Source organism: Xiphophorus maculatus, chromosome 1 (assembly GCF_002775205.1).
Source record: "Xiphophorus maculatus strain JP 163 A chromosome 1, X_maculatus-5.0-male, whole genome shotgun sequence".
In the NCBI taxonomy this organism is placed as follows: Eukaryota; Metazoa; Chordata; class Actinopteri; order Cyprinodontiformes; family Poeciliidae; genus Xiphophorus; species Xiphophorus maculatus.
Window position 1 is genome coordinate 3,502,047 of NC_036443.1, and position 21,682 is coordinate 3,523,728.

A 21,682-nucleotide genomic window follows, 5' to 3' on the forward strand; every position below is an offset into this window, starting at 1 on the left:
TGACTGTGTATTAATTCTTCAGCACAAGGGCCAGGACCAGTTCTGCAGGGCACTGGCCACCGGTTAGAACCGCCCCTGCTTGGATCCCAAAGACGAAAACACAGCTTTCTGCATCTTAGCATGCTGTTTAAATATGCTCCAAAAGAGCGTATTTCAGCAGGGGCATTAAAGCAGACTAACGTTAATCACAAGTCTGTCAGGGTTAATATCCTTTTTATTCAGCACTGATGTTCCATCATGTTGGTTTTTATTTGTTAACCATTTACAGGATGTGGTTATTTACAGGCAGCAGAAAAAAAACAGATTTACAAAAACTAAGGTTAAATACGTAACTATCAGCTACTGAACAGGGGTTGATGGAGAAAAACAGTAAAATAAGGGGAGTTTTTTCAACAGAAAATTTCCAGCAAGAGTCTGGAGGTAGATGTTGGTGATCACCGGATCTGCAAAAAAGAAAATAAATACAATAAAAAGCATGTCACACATTAGCTGAGCAGTTAATCGTTTATTGAAAGCTCACAGAAAGGATAATAGGCATGACTTCTTCTGCTTTTATACATACCTGGAAGGTTTTGAGTTGTAAATTCAATAGAACTATCAAAACTTCAGGAGAGACATGTTTCTACTTGTCCCGATGAAAGTCGATCAATAAATGTAACAACATACAGAGCATGTGAGGTGATATTGCTGTCCTGACCAAGTAACCAAAGGTAAATAAATCACCATCTGGAATTGATGGAGCAAACCGGTTTAATAACCTCCTGATGAGCACAGCAGTGATTAATACAGAGAACATTCTACGGTTTGGTCTTCTGCATGTAGAGCTTCACAAAGAACTCAAGTTCCAGAAAAATCCATATTTTGTCACTGTACTACCACAAATCCATGTCCTGTGATACCTGAAACCAGTCATGCGGCCACATTTCGAGGTCTTGGTCTTCTCTCAACCTTCAGACCAATCAAGTCCAAAAACAAAGAACAGTGAGTTCAGTTCTCCACCTCCACCTGTCACCTCCAGCTAATAGTACGACAGTTAACATTTATAGTGATGACTGTGCTCTGTAGAGTTGTCTGGCTTTCCTGTTTAACTAGCTACTAGAGTGTTAGATTTATTGGACAAGTGGCATTTAGTTGTAGCTGCTGCTTACATCAAAGTTTAGCTTCACATAAATGTTGTGGCAGTGCACCTGACTAAATGAGTTAGGAAATTTGCAACTGCGATTCTAAACCAGAAGGTTTAGGAGTCAATTTCTGACCATTTTACCAGGAGAGCATTTGTGAGGTCAGACACCAATGTTGGACACGAAGACCTAAACCGTGGGTGCCCATGTTCAGTCCTTGAGAGCAACCATCCTACAACTTTTAGATGTATCCCTTCTTCAACATGCTAATTCAAATGAATGTCGCTTTAATTCCAACAACCAAGGAATTCAACCATTTGATTCCATTTTTTGCCAAAGGGAGGCAGCTGAAAGTTGCAGGGTAGTAAATCCTGAGGTCCAGATTTGGGCACATGTGACCTAGTCCTTAAGGCCCCCACATTCTGGGGCCTTCTTCACTTCGCAGTGGCCTGTGTGTACTTGAGGCAAACTCACACTAGGCTGGAAATGTCTGCGAAAAAGTCCATGTTCTGATTGCAGAACTGAAGGAATTTATCATAAGAAATATAGGCAATCAATATGCTCATCTATTAAATCTTTACCATTCGTAGGTAGTCCACTCGACTTACAGTGTACGCACAGTACGCCCGATTGTGTGTGAGTCTTTAGTCTATGAACTAACACATCGTGTTCTATCAGAATGAGGTAGGAACTCTGGGCAGATTAGTCAAGTTCTTCAGCTTTGCTTTACAGGGATCATTACCAAAATGACCCTACATAGTTGGGAAATGGTTGATGACGCCCTGCAATTATGCAATTATTTTTATACGAACTAAGGAGCCTGGCCCTAACTCCTGGAAAACAGTTCCACGCCATCTTTGCACCAAACTTCAACCTAGACACAATTCAAGCAGCACCATAGAAGTGCAGTTCTCCTGGCAACTGTCAAACCCAGATCAGTCCATTTGACTGTCAGACATGGACATAATACATCATTTCCAGAAAACACGTCTCTGGACATCAAACATGGTCTTCAGGTGACGAAGACTGCTATCCACTGCAGAATGGATAGCAGTCTTTAGCTATCCACTCTGCATAAAGTCAGTGACCTCTGTATGCCATGTGTCTCACATTTTGATGACACTTCTGTGTGATTTACCATTTTATAGCTCAGTTACTGTCATTTCCAAGTGTTTCCACTTTATCATAATACCACTAACAGTCAACTATCCTATCGTGGTACAACAACGGAATTCATTAAGCTTCTGAGTAACTCATTGTTTAAAAAATCTTTGTAGAATAACTTTGCATGTAATGGTGGTAGAATTTATGAACCTGTGACTGGTAAAGTAATTGCAACACCTGAATTCAATTATTTGGATCTTGTGATGAATACAGCTAAGTGGCAACAAAGACTAGACAACAAATTTCAACTTACAGATGTGCAAAAATGGTAGAGACATACTCAAAGAGCTTATATTATACTGAAATGTTGCATGAAGAAACATTTTACTACTGAGTATTCAGTTAGAGTAAATGGAGACTATGAGACTAAGGTTAAGGTCTTTTTTGTCTTACCGTGTATTTGTCCCATTTCTTCTCGGGGTCGTACGGCTCCCAGCGACTTGCAGGAAAGATATGCTTGTTCTTCTCATACCAGCTCCTTAGCACCACTTTTCCTGCATGGGACTTTACACAGAGAGAAATACAACACAATTAACTATAATCTTCCATCTACAAAGCCCTCTGGCATCACTTTCTTTTGGCCCAAGATTTGTGGAGTGGAGCCATACTTTTATTTTGTTTACTCCCTGATGTTGACCCAGTCTGAATGCACAGTAGTTGAAATCAAAGACTGGTTAGACCAGGTAACATTTTTCTAATCTGTTATTCTTCAGTTTTGGGGAACTTGTAGCTTTCCCATCCTTTCCTAAGGTGACGTCAACTGCTGCAGCCCATCTGTTTCCAGGTTCAACATGTGTGTCCATGTATTGAACTTGGAAACAGCTTTACAGATAAGTATTCTGTAAAGCTTGTTATTGCCAAACATGAAAAAATCCAAACAGCGTCTAAATCCTCAGGGCTGGGAGTGACAACTGAACGTTCTAGTAAATGAAACCCCCTTCCATTCCCCATTCTGATGCTCACTTTACATTTCTGCATGTCATCTTCACCTCTTCAAGGTGCTTTAAAACACAGAGTTATTGCTATGTGATTGACTGCCTTGGGATTTGTGTTAACAGGCAACTGAACAGAAGTACCTGACTCAGGGTCTTCCTCAGTGTATTATAACCTTAGATAACCTCAACTTCCCTATGGGATTAATAAAGTTTAACCTAACCTAACCTATAAGCCACCAAGCTTTAGTTGCACCACCATCAGGCTACACACTAATAACTTAGCAAATTAAGTGACAAGTCACAAATAAAGAATCCCAAAATGTTGTACACTTTAATTAGATGAAACAACTGAAGTGCAAAAATGTTCATATTTAATTTTTTTATGTTTGCCTTTTTTAAGTCTTTGTAGTTGGTGTTTAGGTGTTGTTAATAATGCCTTATATTGATATTTTCTTGTCAACATTAAAGTAATGGTAAACTCAAAGACACTGTACACCACTGGATGGCTGCCCTCACACCTCTACTAACAGGCTTAGCAAGTTTCCTGGGAGAAACCCTCCTGTATGCAGGTCGAAATACAGCTGATTTTGTGTAGTTCTTTGAAGTGTGATGGTGCTGGCACCATCGCTGTGGAATTCACACTGCTCAACTGGGGCCAGGATTGTTGACGTGACGTCATTGTCTCACGTTTCCCACAGTATTTAAGGATCAACATTCTTATGCTTCTAGTACTTTAGTTGATTCTTTTTCCATGGTAACACAGAGACCACACTTTCATCCTTCACAGTGAACAAAAGTCCAGAACCTGGTGATCTGAACCACAGGTTCCTCATGCTGTATTACTTACTTTGGTCAGCACAGTCTGTAAGCACTCACTTTCTATTACCTCACTTATGAAGACAAAACCTAGAATCCCTCTTACTATCCAACACCCTGACTTTGACAAACCAAACAGTAATACTGGGAAATTACTGAATCAGTTGCATGTTTCTGTTTTTGGAGGGCAAACAGAACAACAAATCCCCCTCAGATTACTGTTGTTTGAAAATGTTTGATTATCCTAATCAGCTTACATATGAAAAGCATTTTTCACACCAATGCTATGAATGAATACATCTGTATGCATTTCATTCTATTTTCTTAGATAACATTCCATTTGTTGGAACGAGTCTTCATCACGCCATTTCATCGTGAAGTTTGGGAATTAATGTGTTGCTTCATTGTGAGCTGGATAGACACAGCGGCTGGATTAAAGGCCAACGTTTATCACAGAATGATAAGAGGTTCTGGTGTGAAGCAGTTAACAGCTGCAAAGAGAACAAGTTGTTTTCCAACAATCTTCCATGTGCTGTCAAGAGCTGACTCCAAAGATGAGGTAACATCCTCAACATGTTGCTGCATGTATGAGAAACGTGCTGCACAGTGCTTGAACCGCCTGTCGGAAGTGTGCTAACAAAGCATCGAAAGCAATGCATTCTTAATGTACATGTGTACATTTTATTCTTAATGTACATGTACACATTTTACAAATAAAAACAATGCAGAAAAATAACTGTGCAATACCAGGATGATTGTAAACACTTATTTACAATTGCTGGGAGGAAGCATCTCATATAATGCTATTTTGTGCACTTAGGATGCAACAATCTGTCACTTTCTCTCATGTTCAGAAATACTGGAAAGAGCTAAATACAAAAGAATGCTAGGTCTAGTCCACATGTAGCCAGATATCTGGGCATACTAACACATTTTTATGCGTTATATAAAAAGAAAAACATTTTTATGTGTTTTCTTACATCAGGAAATGGAGACTTAGGGTCCCATGCATTACAGTCTGATAATTCACCAGTATATACTTGCTTTAACACAATTCCCAATCGACAATGTCTTTAATGAAACACAAGACATTGTGTTTTATTATATTATTATTATTATATATTTATATTCTAATTCACCATTTAAAAGTAATTCAGCGTGGATATCCGTCTGAAAAAATGAAGCTCCTGGCACCATATTTAATTTCTAACAGGAAGTTGTGGTTGTTCTGAAGAAATCTGAAAAGTGCAAGCGAGGCTAATTTACAGAACGCTGGATGTGAAACAGTCTGTTAAAATGTTGCATAACTATATGCAACATTTCTGAATAACGGCTTCTTCTCATGTCAAAAGTTGCACCCACTTGCATTGTCCAGTGGAGGCGCAACTCTGCCCGAGTGACCTCTGACACGGCTTTGGGCGTCTGTGTTTTATCTTGTGTAGATGTCTTTTTTGAATATTTCACATGTGTATGTAGAGCACTGTTGAAGATGTATCTCTGTTACCTTTGGTGGCACAAATAACGTTTTCTACTCCTTTCTAGCCTTTCATGAGGTGATAGATATTTTAGACTAAGTAGTGCTGGTCTTTGGTAATCAGTTGAAGCAATTTGATAAAATATATTTCAAAAAATTAAGTTTCTTGGTTATTGTTACCTAACTGAACACAGAGAGATGCTGATGGCATGGCAGCAGAATTTGAGAAGTAAATCCGTTTTTGCCTGTGGCTTTATGGGTTGAAGAGATGATCAGTGATATAATAGGCTTTGTGGATCCAAAAACTTGTCTGTTTACTGACCTGATAAATAACTTCCTCCTGTGTGTAGCTTTGTACCAACATTCACATGCGGTTTCAATGGAATGCAACTGGGATTTTGGCGTTTTATAATTTATTCCAGCCTTACTCATATCCTGTTTATTTAGTACGCTCCTCACCTCATCTTTTTCCACAGTGGCATCGTTCACCAGTCGAATATCATCGTGGACGTCAAAGCTGAACAAAGGGCCTGTAAAAGGAAATTTTATGTCAGGAAAAAAAAAGATTCCTGAACATGACAACAGATGGGAATATATGTTCTTAAATGTGGTGTGTCTTTCAATTCTTCAACTCAAGGGTATTTTTATGTTTCAGTGTAAATTAACGCCAATGAGAGTGGAAGGACAAAGGGCTGATATGACTTGGTTCAAGAATGCAAAACCAGACCATCAAATTGAAAACAGAGTACTTTTCATTCTAAACAGAATACTTTTTATTCTCAGGGGGAAAAATTCTGATATCCATTAAAGGCGTTTGCCACAAAAACAAGAGTCAGGAAAAAACCCCTACAAAAATGCATCAGTTTTGAGACTTTGTCTCGTTAGCAGCTGCACTTTCTAACCAAGATATTCTCAAATGATGCAGATTTTCCATAGTGGCGTGAGGTGCTGCAGCTAACAAGAGAAATGGTGACACATGTCTGGTTGCTGACAAGTGATTTAAATCACTGAACTGAGCATAGTAACTGTATTTAACTTGATTTTTTTTTTTGTTATTTATGCTCTCAGAGAACCAACAATGGCAAAAACAGTAAAAGTAACAATCCCGTTCATTACGTGCAGTTTTGGGGTTTTCAGATATTTACTGGACTTTATTGTCACAACAAATCAAAAATCTTGTTGCGCTTAGAAATCCTTTCAATAACAATAAACAATTCAACAAATGACCACCCCTGGATCAGACAACAAGCATTTCGCCGTATTTAGTACACAAAAATAATGCAAAGTTGAGTAGCACATAGCTAAGTGTATTGCTCAAACTGTCTGAAACATCGCCTAACTTGGCTGGTGTTTTTTATTCATTGCAAAATTCCAGTGTTATTGAATGATGTAGGTATACCTTAGCACCAATAGGTGGCAGTGGTGCAATACGGCTTTATTAGGTTTTACCTAAAGGATGGTAGCAATGGTATTATTTATTCCTAGCAAGTTAGCCAAAACACATTTTTAAATCAAACAACATTATTAAACCTCATTTCACTTTGACATGCTTTGGGGGAAAAACTAAGCTAGTACAAAACTAAAGTGAGACTGCAATGTTAGCTTAAAGGTTTATTGCTTAAAACTTTAAGCTAAAGCTAATCAGAACTAAAGAGTTAGCTCTGATGTTTTTAAGAGCGTGGTTGTATAACATTATTTTACCATAATAGTTCCCTTACCCGTAACGTAAATATGCCTCTTAATCATCAGTTATTATGTGGTCCATAATGACAGCTAGTCAGACGTATGCTGTCTATTTTTGTTAGCTAGTAGATTAAAACTGTTTGTTATTGTCGCCCAAACAAAGTCTTCCTTTTACGTGGAGTTACACTGGTTAAGCTCACAGAGATTCAGCATCTATCCCCTACAAGTAAGGGAACTCTTTCAAAAGCCCCAATTTAAAATAAAACAATAAAAAATAATCAGAACTAACCCTTTTAAATGTAAATCTTAAAGTCCTGTCAGCGGTGGTGTGAAAGTATAATTAACAACTGTAAGGTAGAGTGAAAATAGTTCAGCTTGAAGATGAATGGCACACATAAAGTTGTTCAATGTGACTGTAGTCAACTTACCAGACTTTCCTCTGGCTTTGGTCACAATGAAGTCATAAAAACTGTGGTGCTACATAACACAAGAAAATGAGGACCAGTTTAATTCAACATTCCTACAAAGCATTCCTTTCAATACTCAAGAAAGAAATGTTTTAATTCTTAGTCATTAATAACTATGTCCATCCATCCATCCATCCATCCATTTTCTGTTCACCCTTGTCCCTAATGGGGTCGGGAGGGTTGCTGGTGCCTATCTCCAGCTACGTTCCAGGCGGGAGGCGGGGTTCACCCTGGACAGGTCGCCAGTCTGTCGCAGGGCAACACAAAGACATACAGGACAAACAACCATTCACACACACACACACCCCTAGGGAGAATTTAGATAGACCAATTAACCTAACAGTCATGTTTTTGGACTGTGGGAGGAAGCCGGAGTACCCGGAGAGAACCCACGCATGCACAGGGAGAACATGCAAACTCCATGCAGAAAGACCCCGGCCGGGAATCGAACCCAGGACCTTCTTGCTGCAAGGCAACAGTGCTACCAACTGCGCCACTGTGCAGCCCTAAATAACTATGTAATTAAGAAAAAAAAAAACTGGACTCACATGTGGGATTATGAGATCTTCCTTGATGTACATCAGTTGCTCCACCCCAGCAGACCTGAAGAGAAGAAGTGTTGACTTTAAAGTACGCACAGAAGTGAAACATTAACACTTCTTCCATTAGTGGTATAGAATAAAAAATAAACCTTCATACTTCATAGACATAGTAAATTGGATGATTCCACATAGGAAATAACAGAGTGATAAAGAAGTAAAAAACAACAACTTTTTATTCAAAGAATGAAGGAACCGTTTGAAACAATGAAAGCTTAAAATAGAGAAGAAAAAACATCTCAGACTACATTTTGCATAATGACCTTCCTTCTAGTCTAATATCAAGGCACTTTGATTACCTACTGATTTTTTTTTGTCCGACATATGTGAATAAAACGTTTAAACCCAGTTGAACAAGTTTTAACAAAAGCCAGAAGAGCACTTAACAACCCCATATCAAAATTTTATGAAGTTCTTATTTCTCCAGAACCCAAAAGCCTTCTGGTAGCAGGTTTTCTTTTTTTAAACTACCTACAAACCCAGAATTATTCTAGTCCCAAACGCCCCTGGAGCAGCTGCCCTGCGGATCTCAGGCTGGGTTGAGCAGGTGGAAAATATGAGGGGAAACATCGGTTTTAAATTGGGACTGCAAAACATATTAACGCGTAATGGTCAACCCCATCTCAGCAACACATTCCCAAAGGAAAGTCTGGCTACAATCTGCAAATAAAATATTTGTCCATTAACACACTCTTGTTAACAAATGCAAGAATGTGTTTATTTTTTCTTGGCTCTGGACTGACCTGAGTTCACTGAAGTCCTTCCTGAGGACCTCCAGGGCCTTCTGCAGGAAGTTCTGGATGGTGTTACCCTTCTTCATCTGCAGCACAGACACACAGAATAAATATGATGGTGCTGCACGGAAAAAAAGCAACAAAAAACTACAATACCATATTGGGGCTTTTATAATTAGAAAAAAACAACACATAAATAAATTTCCTCCCCCCAAAAAATTGGAAATTTTTAGATTAATCTCAGAAATTTTCAAGCAAATTTTGCACTTTTAAAGCAAACATTTCCACATTCTTGTAGAACATTTCTGAGATTCATTTCACAATTTCTGGGTTTTACTAGCAAATTTTGGACCTTTCAAAGTCAAACATTTTCCTACTTTTTCTACAAATTCCTGAAATTGATCTCACATTTTCTGACTTTTTTCTAGCAAATTTTAAACTTGTCAATCTAAGAAATTTCCTTGACTTTCATAGAAAAATTCAGAGATTAATTTCAAAATTTTTTTTTAGCAAAAATGTATTACTCTTCTTTTTTTCTATTGACAAATGCCCTAATGCGCCTTTGTAAAAAAAACAAAAGAAGAAATTATTTCCGAGCACAAAGGTCACACTTGGTAAACTATATGATTTATGTAGATATACTTAATTATTAAGGCACACTTTATCCCTCTCTGAGATTGTTTTTCTTTAAATTTATACCGTACCTTAAATTCTGTTACAGCAATTAAAGTTTGTATATAATATAAATTTACAGCATTGTCCAAAAAGGTCAGACGAGAACACAAACATTGTGCCGGTCCAGACTTCCTGTTTTCTCATTTTAGAACTCCAGAAAACGGCCGCTGCCATCAAACTCAGCCTCCTGTTTACCTTGACAGTTTTCCGGTGGCCTGAGCCGTCCCAGTAGCTGAAGGTAATTTCAATTTCTTCATCTAAGGACAGAAATTCATAAAAAGATGTGGGTTACACACATCAAAGAGTATGGCGGCATATAAAAAGAAAAAGGGGAAGTAGATTTCTGCCAAAAAACTCAAATTTTGAGATAAATCTCAGAAATTTTCTTAGAAAAAAAAAGTTAATTTCAGAGACTCTCAAAAGAGTCAGACCTTTTTCCTTACACATTTTTGACTTTGGAGCCCAGAAATGTCTTTTTAGCAGAAATGTACTCTTTTTGTTTCTACTTACAATGGTCCTAATATGCCGTAAAAGAGTGCTGCATGATTTAGGTTTAAATAAAAATAAAAGTCTGACCACTCACTCTTGATCTTCTCCTGCTTCAGCTCCCACTCCTGTCTCAGCTCCTCTCTGAGGCGGTTTTCCTCCTCCTGCAAAAAAAGAAATGAAAAACTGGGAAAAAAATTTACGCACCAATGTAATTCAAAATGTCATTTAAACCAGTGGTCCCCAACCTTTTTATCACCGCGGACCGGTCAAGGCTTGGCAATTTTACTGTGGCCTGGGAGAGGGAGTAGGGGGTGAACCGTCAGAGAAGGGTTCTTCAGGTTGGTGTGCCCGCTAAAGCCTAGTTCACATGGCACAATTTTACATTTTCTGCCCCGATTTTCCCCTTATGACAATCTTAGAACGTTCCGAGTTCTAAGACTGTCGCTTACGATAATTTTAACCGATCATCCTGCCTGTGTGGTTACGTAGAACGTCGGGAATCTAAAATCGGGCATATGCAACATGTTGGATTGTCTTGGCCCGACTATCTCAGCGCGAGGGGTTTTCCCCAACTGGAAGCAAGAACGCAACCTGTTGAATGTGACAGGTAGCCAATCAGAAAGCGCAGTGACGTAATCACGGAGGGAAATCCCAAACCGCTGACATGGCGCAACCGAGAGTCCAGTGGAAACAGCATGAATGTTTATTCAGCATTTCGTACAAGAAATATCAACAGAAATGATGAGGAGAGGAGTTGGAGCGAAATTGCTACAGCAGTTGATAAACCCGGAAACTTCTCAGCTGCTTGTGGGCTCAATGTTGGCGAGCTAGACGTAACCGAGAGAATCTGGCTAAAGGATTTTCAAAATAAAAAATCCTCTATTTTCAGATAATATACGAAACGGAAATATTTAATTATTTCTTGTGCGGCCTGGTACCGGTCCGCAGCCTGGGAGCTGGGGACGACTGATTTAAACTAACAACATTCCAGCTGCATAAGGCAGAGCAAGTTGTGAGGAAGACCACAGTTTGGTTTTCCAAGTTGGAGGTTTGAGTGGACCGGACCTCTCTGTCTCGATCAGGAAGGAAACTCGTATCCACATCTGGATTTTTGCCCAATTTCTTCTTCTTGACTGGAACACCTGCAATAGACATAAAATAATATAAGGAATGGCATCTTTTTATCTGCTTTGTTTAATTAGAACTTTAACAAGGCAGGGATCAGAACTCTGTGTGAAAGCCAGTCAAGTTCTTCTGACCTTGTTTTGTAAACAAACAAAAAAAACACACAAAACCGTTCCTACAAGGCTGGAAGTTTGAAATAGCCCAAATCTGCAACACCAAGGAGTTTTCTTGAAATGATGCAAATGTGAAATTTATATTTAGGTATGTTTTTGGAAAGTTTTGCCACTGATTCAAGAGGAAGAATCAACGATCAAAATACTCACAATCCTGATCTTCCTCGTAATTTTTGTCATCGTCGTCATCGTCGTCGTCCTCGTCATAATCATCATCTTCATCTTCCTCCTCTTCTTCATCAGGATTAAAAGATAAACTGGCAATTTTTCTCTTTTGTTCCTCCTTCCTCTTTTTCTCTTTCTGTTTTTCCAGCTTGCTGGAAACAGTAAAAAAAAAACAAAAAAAAACAAATGAACAGAATATTGGTTTACTAGACATTCCAGTAAAGAACACAGAGCTGTAAACAGTAAATTTGTGGTAAATTTGGGTTTATTTATTACAGTGGGAGACATTAAGACAATTCATATGTTGGCAGTTTGCGTGTGTCCAGGATTAACACAGTACACATTTATAAATAATTTTAGAGTTCTCAAAATTAGTTCCTTAGTCAAGACCAGTTTGCTATAATTTTTAACTACAAAGGCTATAAGTTGGTTACTCCAAAGTAGTAATAAAAGGTTGTAGTTGGAACACAGCTGGAGCTTATGCTAAAGAAACAGGAAGGCGTTAAATCACAGCAACACTGTGGCCAATAAAGTTGCTTCACGAAAAAGGAAAATTCACCAAACCATAAAGAATCTGATCTCACATTACCTTAAGATAAAAAAAAGTTTAATAAAGGCCTTTAAATCAGCTAGAAAACATCAGATTGATTAGAGCAAACACACGGGTTGTGTGGGTGGTCTCTGGATGGTTTTCAACCGGAGCAAAAGTTCCAAGGAGAATACAAGACCTAATAAGGTATAGGGAATGTGTCTAATTTCAGCTTTTTAATTTACAACGGCTGCTGGAGGAATGGTTCAGATTGAAAACAGTCCTATCAAATGCATCAATTTGCTGTTTAGGTTATGTTTGTATTGAAGCCTTACTGACAGCTGAGCAAAACAAATGGTCCTGCCTTTGGCCAACAAAGCCCAGTCTCCCTGTGAGTCTGCTTCCAATTTAAATCCCTTAACATTTCCACTTCTACTAAACATTTAGTGGTTTTGTCAAAGCAGATAAATTATTGGATAAAACAAAAACAATGAATGGCAATAATTCTTTTAGCAGTCATCAATTGTATTGCACATATAATTTCAAAAGTGCATAAATAGAATAGAATTCAACTTTATTGTCATTGCACTGTCACAAGTACAAGCAACGAGATGTAGTTTGCATCTATCCAGAAGTGCTCTATGAGATATAAATATTTATTTACAGATGTACAAGACTATGTATGTATGGACTATAAGGGGTTATAGTAAGAGATATACTGTAGATATTGTGTATAAATATAAATATGGGAGCTATATGCACAGATTATACAGATTATACAGAATATATAACAATGTTAGGGAATGGATTATAGATAAATAATGGCAGATAAAATTTACAGGTTGTATGTGTGTGTGAAGAAAACAGTCCGTGATGTGTGTGTGTGAGGATAGTCCATGTGTTATTGTTGTATGAGAGGATAAGGGAGTACAGTCCTTATAGTTTATGTTTTATGTCAGGAGGCGTTCAAAAGGGTGACAGCTGTGGGGAAGAAGCTGTTCCGGTGCCTGGTGGTTCTGGTCCGTAGGCTTCTGTAGCGCCTCCCAGAGGGCAGGAGGGAAAAGAGTGTGTGTGCTGGGTGAGTGGAGTCCTTTGTGATTTTCCCGGCCCTTTTCAAACACCGCTTCCTGTAGATGTCCTTGATGGCAGGGAGCGGTGCCCCGGCGATATACTGGGCAGTTTTCACCACCCTCTGCAGCGCCTGACGTATGACGTATTTATTTGTGCTTCATATTTAAAGCCGAGGGTTACAACATTGTTATGAGGTAGAAGGTAAATCATGACTTCTTTCAAGCAGATGAAAGATGGGGTGAAATCCAGCCCAGTCCTGAAAAGCTCCCCAAAGGAACATGCAGTAAAATCCTGAGCCTGGACTTTGAGAAATATCTTCAAATGATTTGAGTGGAACTTTTTCAGGGAAAGAAAATGCTATGGAGACTGAAATGTTTTTCTTTGGTTGTAAACTCCAGCAACATCAGCCAAAGAACCCAACTAAAATACTTTTTTACAGAAATGCTATTGATGAATAAATATATTTTAAATTAAATTCAAAACAATCTAAAGAAAACTGCATTTAAAAACAGGCCAATATTAGAGAGAAAGTAATAATCCTACAAAATGCAAAAGTTAATTTGCTCATCTAAAGCTCAATAAACAAGCAGCAAAACCAGGACAATGCTTTGGTTTTTACATCATATTAAATCTATATCTTGCTTAAATAGACTACTCAAAAAAAATTGTGTTTGCCAGTTTCAATTTCTTTATTTTGCATTGGCTGCTATACTGCCAGTTGCGCCAACTGAACACATTAAAGATGATTTTACATGTTTGATCAAGCTTATGAAGCTGTTGATGTGTTTATTTGTGCTGCACTAGTGCAGAGCTATCAAATAAATTTGTAATTCAGTACATTCACATCTGTGTCCAAGAAAAGAAATGTTTTAAGTCAATTTAGAACTGTTTTCCTGTATCGGATCAGTATTGGCTGATACTAAACCTCAGATGTCGGTGTCGGAAGTGAAAAAAGTGGATCAGTGTATGCAGATCTGTGCAACAGGACAAAAAGACTCTAAGCTATTCTGTCTACTGGAAAAATGTAATTGTTCCAAAGTTATTGAGTTGTTAAATAATTAAATAATTGTCACCCTTTTTTGGGGTAGAGAAATGATTAATCAGCATACAAGTTTGTTAGTATTCACCCTGAATGATTTTTAGAAATCTGCAGGCTGAAGGTGGAAAAAAAGCAGAAAGGAAACATGGATATATGGCGACCTCTGCAGAATAAACCAGGATATGGCTAAAACAATGCAGCGTTTACATGTTTCAGGTTAACGCTGTTATAACTACATTATAAATAAAGATAATGTCAAAATGGAGAAGATAAGCTGTGTGTGAAAAAACTAAGTGCATTCCCTCCATAGGTTGTAGAACCATCATTAGCAGCGAAACAGGCAGATTTTCTGTTAGACTTTATCAGTTTCTCACATAGTTTCAGACATCTGTTTCCGTGGAGCTACTTTGGGGTCACAACAAAGCTTTTTTTAACTGCATCAGGGTTTGGACTTTGAACCATTTCAACACTTTGATTCTTGTTTTTCAGTCAGTTATTCTGTTGAAGACTTGCTGATTGCTGTGTTTGGGTCTTATGTTGTGGTGGATTTTCTCAACCACTCCATAAAGACAGACACTTCAACACAGCTGGTATGAAGTGTTTGCTGCTGATCAAACAGCAGCAAACACTTCATACCAGATGGTATGAAGTGTTTGTGTTCCTGCTGTAGGTGAGAGAACCCAACCACAGAGGAAGCAGGATGAATGTAGTTAGTAGCACTGTTGCCTAGCAGCAAAAAGATTCTTGTTCTTCTGCCAATGGATTGTGAAAGATCAGCCAGAACACAGTCCGGATGTTAAACCCCATTGAGAACTTTTGGGACGTTCTGGAGATTTTTACAAAGTGGTGGCACTCTACCGTCATAAAAACCAGATCTTGCTGATGCCACCCACCCTGCTTAAGTAACCGTGAGAAAATGAGCGGCTAAAGTTATCAATGGTCAATATCATTGGTATTGATCAAGTGTCTATTGAGATATATATTGTTACTGATTTATTGTCCATCCATTGTGAATAACCTTTAGTGAAACTATGGACTTTTGATTGTTTGGAAAATTTGCCAAGTTTGATGGGTAGCAACGTTTGTTTCTCTACAGTCATTGCTGAGGCCTCTCCATCTTGGAATTGTTGATAGCTAGTTAATTAAGTCCCCTTGACACCTGAGTGAAGTTATTTTGGCTTGTGGACGTCAGACTGATCAGAAGAGACTGAGATCTTTTAAATCAAAATGTGTTCACTCACAGCTGCAGTTCCTTGGACTGCTCCTTCTTGGCCAGCTGCTTCTCTCTCTCCTTCACCAGCGCCTCCTGCTTGGCCTTCATGTCATTCAAGGTCACCAGGCCTGTTTCAGACATTGAAGAACAAAAAGTTTGGAAAAAGCAAACAATAAACACCATTGCTTACTATTACTAAGGGTCTTCAGACAATGTCAGTAAAATTGTCAAACATACTTACCGACAGTACTGGACTTTAGCTCTGCTTCCACAGCATCATAGTGAGCAGAGAATTTCTTGTCAATGTTGGATTTGACCATGTTGTCCTGCAACAACCAACATGCACCAAGATAGAGACAAAGAAATAAAAATCAAACATTGCTTGACCCAAAAATTCCAAAACTTAGAGCACTAACTCACTCACGCACATCAACATGTGTGCTGCACATGTTGATATTCCAGTTTGTCTAATGTAATTGATAGAATTTGTGTAATATGCGGCCTTTCTGATATGAAATAGATATGCTTTGAAAATGTTCTTGGCACAGCGGAAAGTACCGAACTGCACTGAGAGGGGGCAGTGCTGAGCCAAGAAGGCCAAAAGCCAACAGGAGATCTTCTACGCATTGAAAAGACTGAAAACATTCAACAAGGATGACTTTTACAACACGGAGAATGTAAATAAAAATAAGTTTCAAAATACTGAGATTCACCAAAAATATTTTGATAAAGTCAATCTAATTTGACTTTTTATTTTATTTTTCTTACAGCTAAACAGTATGGAATCGATTCAAGCATAATTAAAAGTTTTTTAAACAACTAAATATTTCTATTAAGGCCAAAATTGAAACATTTTGAGTTTTCTATATTTGTATATCAGACTCCAGAGGAGTCAGAACCTCACCATACGTCACTGCAACACAGAATTTAATATTCATATGCGTCTTTATTTTTTGTTGGATGTTCAGTCATGAAAACGCACAACTTGCACGTATATTTTTGATCTAACTCCACTGTATATCATTTTTTGAACACTTAACATTACAAACACCCGTCCATGGGTTACAGTAGCTAAACTATATGTAGAATATTCGATACTATTTTGAATAGGACGTAAAAACCAGGTACGAAGCGTAACTCTGTGGGGGAAAACTATCCCAAAAATAACTGCGAACAAACAAGGAACTGATAGGTGACACTTGTTAGCAAGCAGAAGTAAATCACGCTGACAATGACAGGAGCATTTTTCCATAAGCACGTGCATCTAAGACGTTCCAAACCTCTGCTATCTTCTGTTTGAGCTGTTCAAGTTGCTCCCTCTCTTTCTCTCGTTTTTTCATTAGCTGCATGGCTCTGCCCGCCTCGCTGGCAGCTCCTTTGTACTGCGCCATGTCGGTATCTTTATCTTCGAAGCTCCCTCGGAATGAATAATAACAAAGAAACAGCGAGTAAAGGCGTTCAATATACGAATTTAACTATAGATTGTTCCAGAACTGCGAAGACTCTGCTGACAGTCCACCATAACAAGAAAAATGGCGACGTCGCAGTGCATGCTGGGTAATTTAAAAAGAAGACGAGACGCGTTGTCGCACCTGCCATATTGGTCAGGGAGAAGTCGCCTTTCTCAACCCCGGGATGGCTGAAGAGGTGGATTTACACCTTCAAATTAAACGTTGGTTTTTAATCAGTGACATTTACTATGATACAATACACTTCCAATAATACTTCAGTTAAAACGTCAAAAATCATAAGACCAGTCAGGAGATCAGAAACCATTTGCTAGAACCTCCTTTAGTGAACATGTTGATAAAATGTGTAACACAGAGACTAATATTATTATTATTAGCTTTGCTAATAGCAGTCAGCCACATTACTAGGTGATGGAACATGGTTGAGTTAAGTTTGATGTTATTCTTATTTGAAGTTTGAACTTCATATGTAAGTAAAACACAGCTGGAGTAGCTTTTTTTCTGGTTTAGTGCTTTGTTCAAAAAGAGGGTTCTCCTAAAGTATTCACCAGGGATCATACAAGAGATCATACAAGCCTATAATCACATATTTACCAATGATTAAAAAATAAATAAATAAAATGGGACAGTATATTAAGAACAGATTTCTTCACAAGACTTATCAAAAGAATTTATTTAAATAAAATAATTGCAAAAATGTTAAAACTTAGAATAAAAAAAAAAATCACGTGCATTTAAATAAAAGCACTCTACTTCCCATTCACACACTTCTTCAATCAAGTTTCCTTATTGTGTTTTTCTTTACATTCACACAGTGTCTTTATCTCTCTTTCGATCCAAGTCTTTGTTGGACAGTGAGATGGAGATCTGAGTGCAGCAGAGTGCCAGAGACATACAGAAAGGGGAGATGAAGACATTCACAGCACATATAACCAAGGAGCGCAAGCAGGGCAGGAAGGTGTTGCTCAGCTGTATGCAGGGAACCAGGAACCTGGAGAGAGGAAAAAAGACATCAGAAAAGAAATCATAAGTAACAATTTGTCTAAATGGTCTAACTGGATGACATTTTGTTAGGATAGTCTGCTTCGATAGGTCAGGTCGATACTCTGGTACCGACCCGAAGTCGGAACACTGGTCTGCTTGAGAATGTGGGAAATGCTTACAGTGGCAAAATGGAATTGGAGTATTAATCGCATCAAGGAGAAAAAAAGGATATACCTGCTGTGCATATTATTTACGAATATATATGAGATCTAAATATTTTTAAATCCTTACAATGTAAAAGCGAGCCGAACCAGCATAGAGTCAGATTGTTGCCATTTAAGTTTCTTGAGCAACAAGCTGATACTCTAGCTTCAGCAAGCAAATTTGAAGCAATAACATATTAATAAATATATATTTTTAGACTGTTGTCACTTGCAATTTGCATGTTAAGTGAGTGAGGAATTGAATGTGTCACTGAATGACTGATTTGGTCAGAACATACCAGACGCGTAGGCAGGCGAGGACGGCTAGGAAGAGTCCACACAGGAACGCAAGAGGCACAGCAAACAGCAAGGAGAGGCAGCGATAGGTCCAGATGCGAGTCTTCTCAAAGCCAACCAGACTGTAGGTCCACACACCATCTATGCTATGAGGAGTGGCAGGTTCAGCCAGAACATCTCTGACCTCCACCTACAGAAGACGAACAAGAAATGTATTCTGTTAGAAAAATATATCTGTCAGTCTTTTATGTACTCTCTTTTTCGTTATTTTAATGTGAACTGATTCTGAAATTAAATTGCTTAATAATATTCAGATTTTACATACGCTTCGGAACCATTCTTTTGAGTCAGGTGGGATGGGTAAGGGAAACATCTAAAACATGAAGGACAACATTTCTTGACAACTGGATTAGCCACCTCTCACTGGACACTCGCTGAAAATTTTTAATCTGTAGCTAAATTGATGTACTAAAAGAAAGCTGGTTTCTTTTAGTACATCAAAAGAGACTGAGAAAACGCTCTGTTTTTCCGAGACAACTCAACCAGAACATGACAGCAGCTGTGCCTCCATTAACCATAAAATTGTGAAAATTGAAATGACAAAAAAATGCTTAATAGAAACACACCGACTTTGAAAAAAACTCAAGATTTTCTCTAAAGAGTTTTTGCGGTAGGATGAAAGGGCTTTTCAGCCATATCAATACATTTTTTTTCACATCATACGAGTCAGGTGATCAACAACTCGATGTTACTACGGGCAAAAACGATTAAAAAGAAGACGACAGGAAGTAGTAAAAGGATGGTGATTTCTTTTTTTCGACAATGTGCAGCTGGCTCCACCAGAGCTCTCACAGCACCGCACAGTTCATTAAGAGTTGTGTTATTCGAATGTGTTGAATCCCACCGACTACAACTTCCCCAAAACGGCGCATAGATAGTCTCTCCCAAGTATAAGGGTCCAGTTGCTCAAACGTCTTATTCGGCTTTTTATTCAGGCGTTGGAATAAGACGCCGATGTCTCCTCTGATGGCTGATAGATGATGAGCACTAGCGCCATGGCTGAACTAATGAATATATCTCATGTAACTGTTTACTGTCACTGCCATGCTTTTTAATGACAAGCTTATTAAAATCTAATTTTAATTAAATTTCTTATTTAATGGAAATGCTGCAATTGAAAAATTGTGGTTTTTTGGGGGTTTTTTTACATTAGCAGAATAGCAACAAAGATTTTTGTGCACATTTGTAATGGAAACGCAGCTTGTGATTCAAATTTAAGTAGAACCAAGGACAAACTTTGAGGTACTCCACATGAGACAAATGAACTGAGAAATTTATGACATAACAGGTTCACTGTTATATCAAAGAAAGGAGAGTCGGAAGGAAGGGCCGACCGACTGACCAATTGACCTTAAGGTGTTGGTTGATGCCATGTGGGTCTCTGTTGACAGGTCGGGTCGGAGCGGGACTCGGAGAATTCGTGGGAGGGGTTGGGTCTTTTGGAGCTGGAGTTGAAGCTTTCGATGCAAATTCTGGGGGAGGGGGAGGAGTGTTCACCTGTTCCTCATCACTGTCATCAATCTTACACTCCACCAGACAGTCATCGCTCACCATCATCATCTTTGCTAGAGAAAAAACATACATTTCATACATTGTTATAGCAACAGAACCCAAAGACATGGGATATTGTATTTAATCAATCAAATATATTTGTATAGCACTTTTCAGCAGCAAGGCATTTCAAAGTGCTTTACATCATAAAAACACAAGAATACAAAGTTATGGAAAACATAGTCAACAATTGAAACATTTTATTAAGTGGCATTGTTACACATCAGAATGTTGATTAATGTTTAATTATGATGTTTCAAAAGCAACTCTAAACAGCTGGGTTTTTAGTTTAGATTTAAAGGCACGTTGAAGCTTTCTGGAAGTTTGTTCCAGATTTGTGGTGCATAGATGCTGAAAGCTGCTTCTCCTCGTTTGGTTCTGGTTCTGGGGATGCAGAGCAGAACCAGAACCAGAAGACCTGAGAGGTCTGGAAGGTTGATACAACAACAGCAGATCTGCCATATTGTGGTGCTAAGCCGTTCTGTGGTTTATAAACTAACAATAGTATTTTAAAGTCTATTCTCTGAGCTACATGGAGCCAGTGGAAGGACTTTACAACTGGGTGATGTGCTCTAGCTTCCTGGTTTTAGTGAGAATACCATCAGCAGCGTTTTGGATCAGGTCTGCCTAAAAGGATTGATCTTTTAGGCAGTCCTACTGTATACTGTTGCAGTAATCGATGTGACTAAATTTAAATGCATGGATGAGTTTCTCTAGATCTTGCTGGGTCATTAGTCCTCTAATCCTGGAAATGTTCTTCAGGTGATAGAAGGCCGACTTTGTAACTGTCTTTACGTGGCTCTGAAGGTTCAGGTCAGAATCCATCACTACACCCAGATTTTGGGTCTGATTGCTAGTTTCCAGCTGTAATAACAGAAGCTGTGTGTTGACTCTAGATCATTTCTCTTTAGATATCTTCAGTTTTGTTTCTATTCAGCAGGAGAAAGTTATTACACATCCACATATTTATCTGTTCTAAGCATCTGTTTAGTGCTTGGATGGGTTGAGAGACTAACCAGAACTGGACACACACACCCACACACACACTTCCCCAGTAGACTGTGGTCATGTTAGGCTGTAACAGCAAGCTCAGCCCTGTACTACCACCTGTTTTAGCCCCCCAAAAAGATGTCATACCGAAATCTGTAAATAGCTGCTGGTGATTTTAGGATGGACTTCTTTAGCTGATTTGCATATGCTGCAGTCGTTTCATATCATTAGAAAAGCTGCATAGAATTCAGAACACATATGTCATTGAAGTTTTAAATAGCGGTGTCAAACCTGGGGTTTCTTGAACATACCCAACAATTAAAATATATGTTTACAAAAACACAACAGGATAAAATATGAGGCGATGCAATTTCTTGACTTGTTGAGTAACCATCAAAGTAGGTCTGCTAAATCTCTAATATGGTTAAACCATGTCTTACTTACCTCACTTAAAATGCTTTCCTAGTCCTGTATCAGTAAAGACAGATTTGTTTTGCAGAGAGAAGGGACAGACTGCAGCAAGTTAATCAAAAATGTTACAAAGATCATCAGATTCATTACCAAGCCCTTCAGAGATTATATGCCATATTCACCAAGCACACCAACATCAACAGTGGTCTACTCTGTCTTTAGAGTGATATACAGTAAGTGCTAAT

At 38.4% G+C, this 21,682-nt stretch overlaps 2 protein-coding genes across 2 annotated transcripts; both read right to left on the bottom strand.

Annotated features, from left to right (window-relative positions):
• Positions 1–196: 196 nt before the first annotated feature.
• Positions 197–17,012, bottom strand: fam50a (family with sequence similarity 50 member A). Its single transcript, XM_023333542.1, has 13 exons — positions 16,753–17,012; positions 15,714–15,798; positions 15,501–15,600; positions 11,606–11,772; positions 11,223–11,299; positions 10,252–10,318; positions 9,864–9,925; positions 9,003–9,079; positions 8,209–8,263; positions 7,622–7,670; positions 5,970–6,040; positions 2,679–2,789; positions 197–443 (listed from the first exon to the last, which is right to left on the bottom strand). Exons 1-13 carry the CDS (start codon positions 16,861–16,863, stop codon positions 435–437), a joined length of 1,041 nt encoding a protein of 346 aa, XP_023189310.1. The 5' UTR covers positions 16,864–17,012; the 3' UTR covers positions 197–434.
• A 648-nt stretch (positions 17,013–17,660) lies between these two features.
• LOC102223913 (caveolin-2-like) lies at positions 17,661–21,651 on the bottom strand. The gene is made up of 4 exons (XM_005806221.2): positions 21,471–21,651; positions 19,836–20,050; positions 18,428–18,615; positions 17,661–17,932 (listed from the first exon to the last, which is right to left on the bottom strand). Exons 2-4 carry the CDS (start codon positions 20,043–20,045, stop codon positions 17,749–17,751), a joined length of 582 nt encoding a protein of 193 aa, XP_005806278.1. The 5' UTR covers positions 20,046–20,050; positions 21,471–21,651; the 3' UTR covers positions 17,661–17,748.
• Positions 21,652–21,682: the final 31 nt, after the last annotated feature.

Excerpts from the sequence above, each read along its gene's own strand:
- fam50a (XM_023333542.1), bottom strand. The coding sequence starts at position 16,863 with ATGGCGCAGTACAAAGGAGCTGCCAGCGAGGCGGGCAGAGCCATGCAG. Across the intron at positions 10,319-11,222 it reads TTCCTGATCGAGACAGAGAG|GAGGAGGAAAACCGCCTCAG; the intron begins GTCCGGTCCACT and ends CTTTTTTTGCAG. Across the intron at positions 8,264-9,002 it reads AAGGACTTCAGTGAACTCAG|GTCTGCTGGGGTGGAGCAAC; the intron begins GTCAGTCCAGAG and ends TCTTCTCTTCAG.
- LOC102223913 (XM_005806221.2), bottom strand. The coding sequence starts at position 20,045 with ATGATGATGGTGAGCGATGACTGTCTGGTGGAGTGTAAGATTGATGAC. Across the intron at positions 18,616-19,835 it reads GCATCAACCAACACCTTAAG|GTGGAGGTCAGAGATGTTCT; the intron begins GTCAATTGGTCA and ends CGTCTTCTGTAG. Across the intron at positions 17,933-18,427 it reads CTCGCCTGCCTACGCGTCTG|GTTCCTGGTTCCCTGCATAC; the intron begins GTATGTTCTGAC and ends TCCTCTCTCCAG.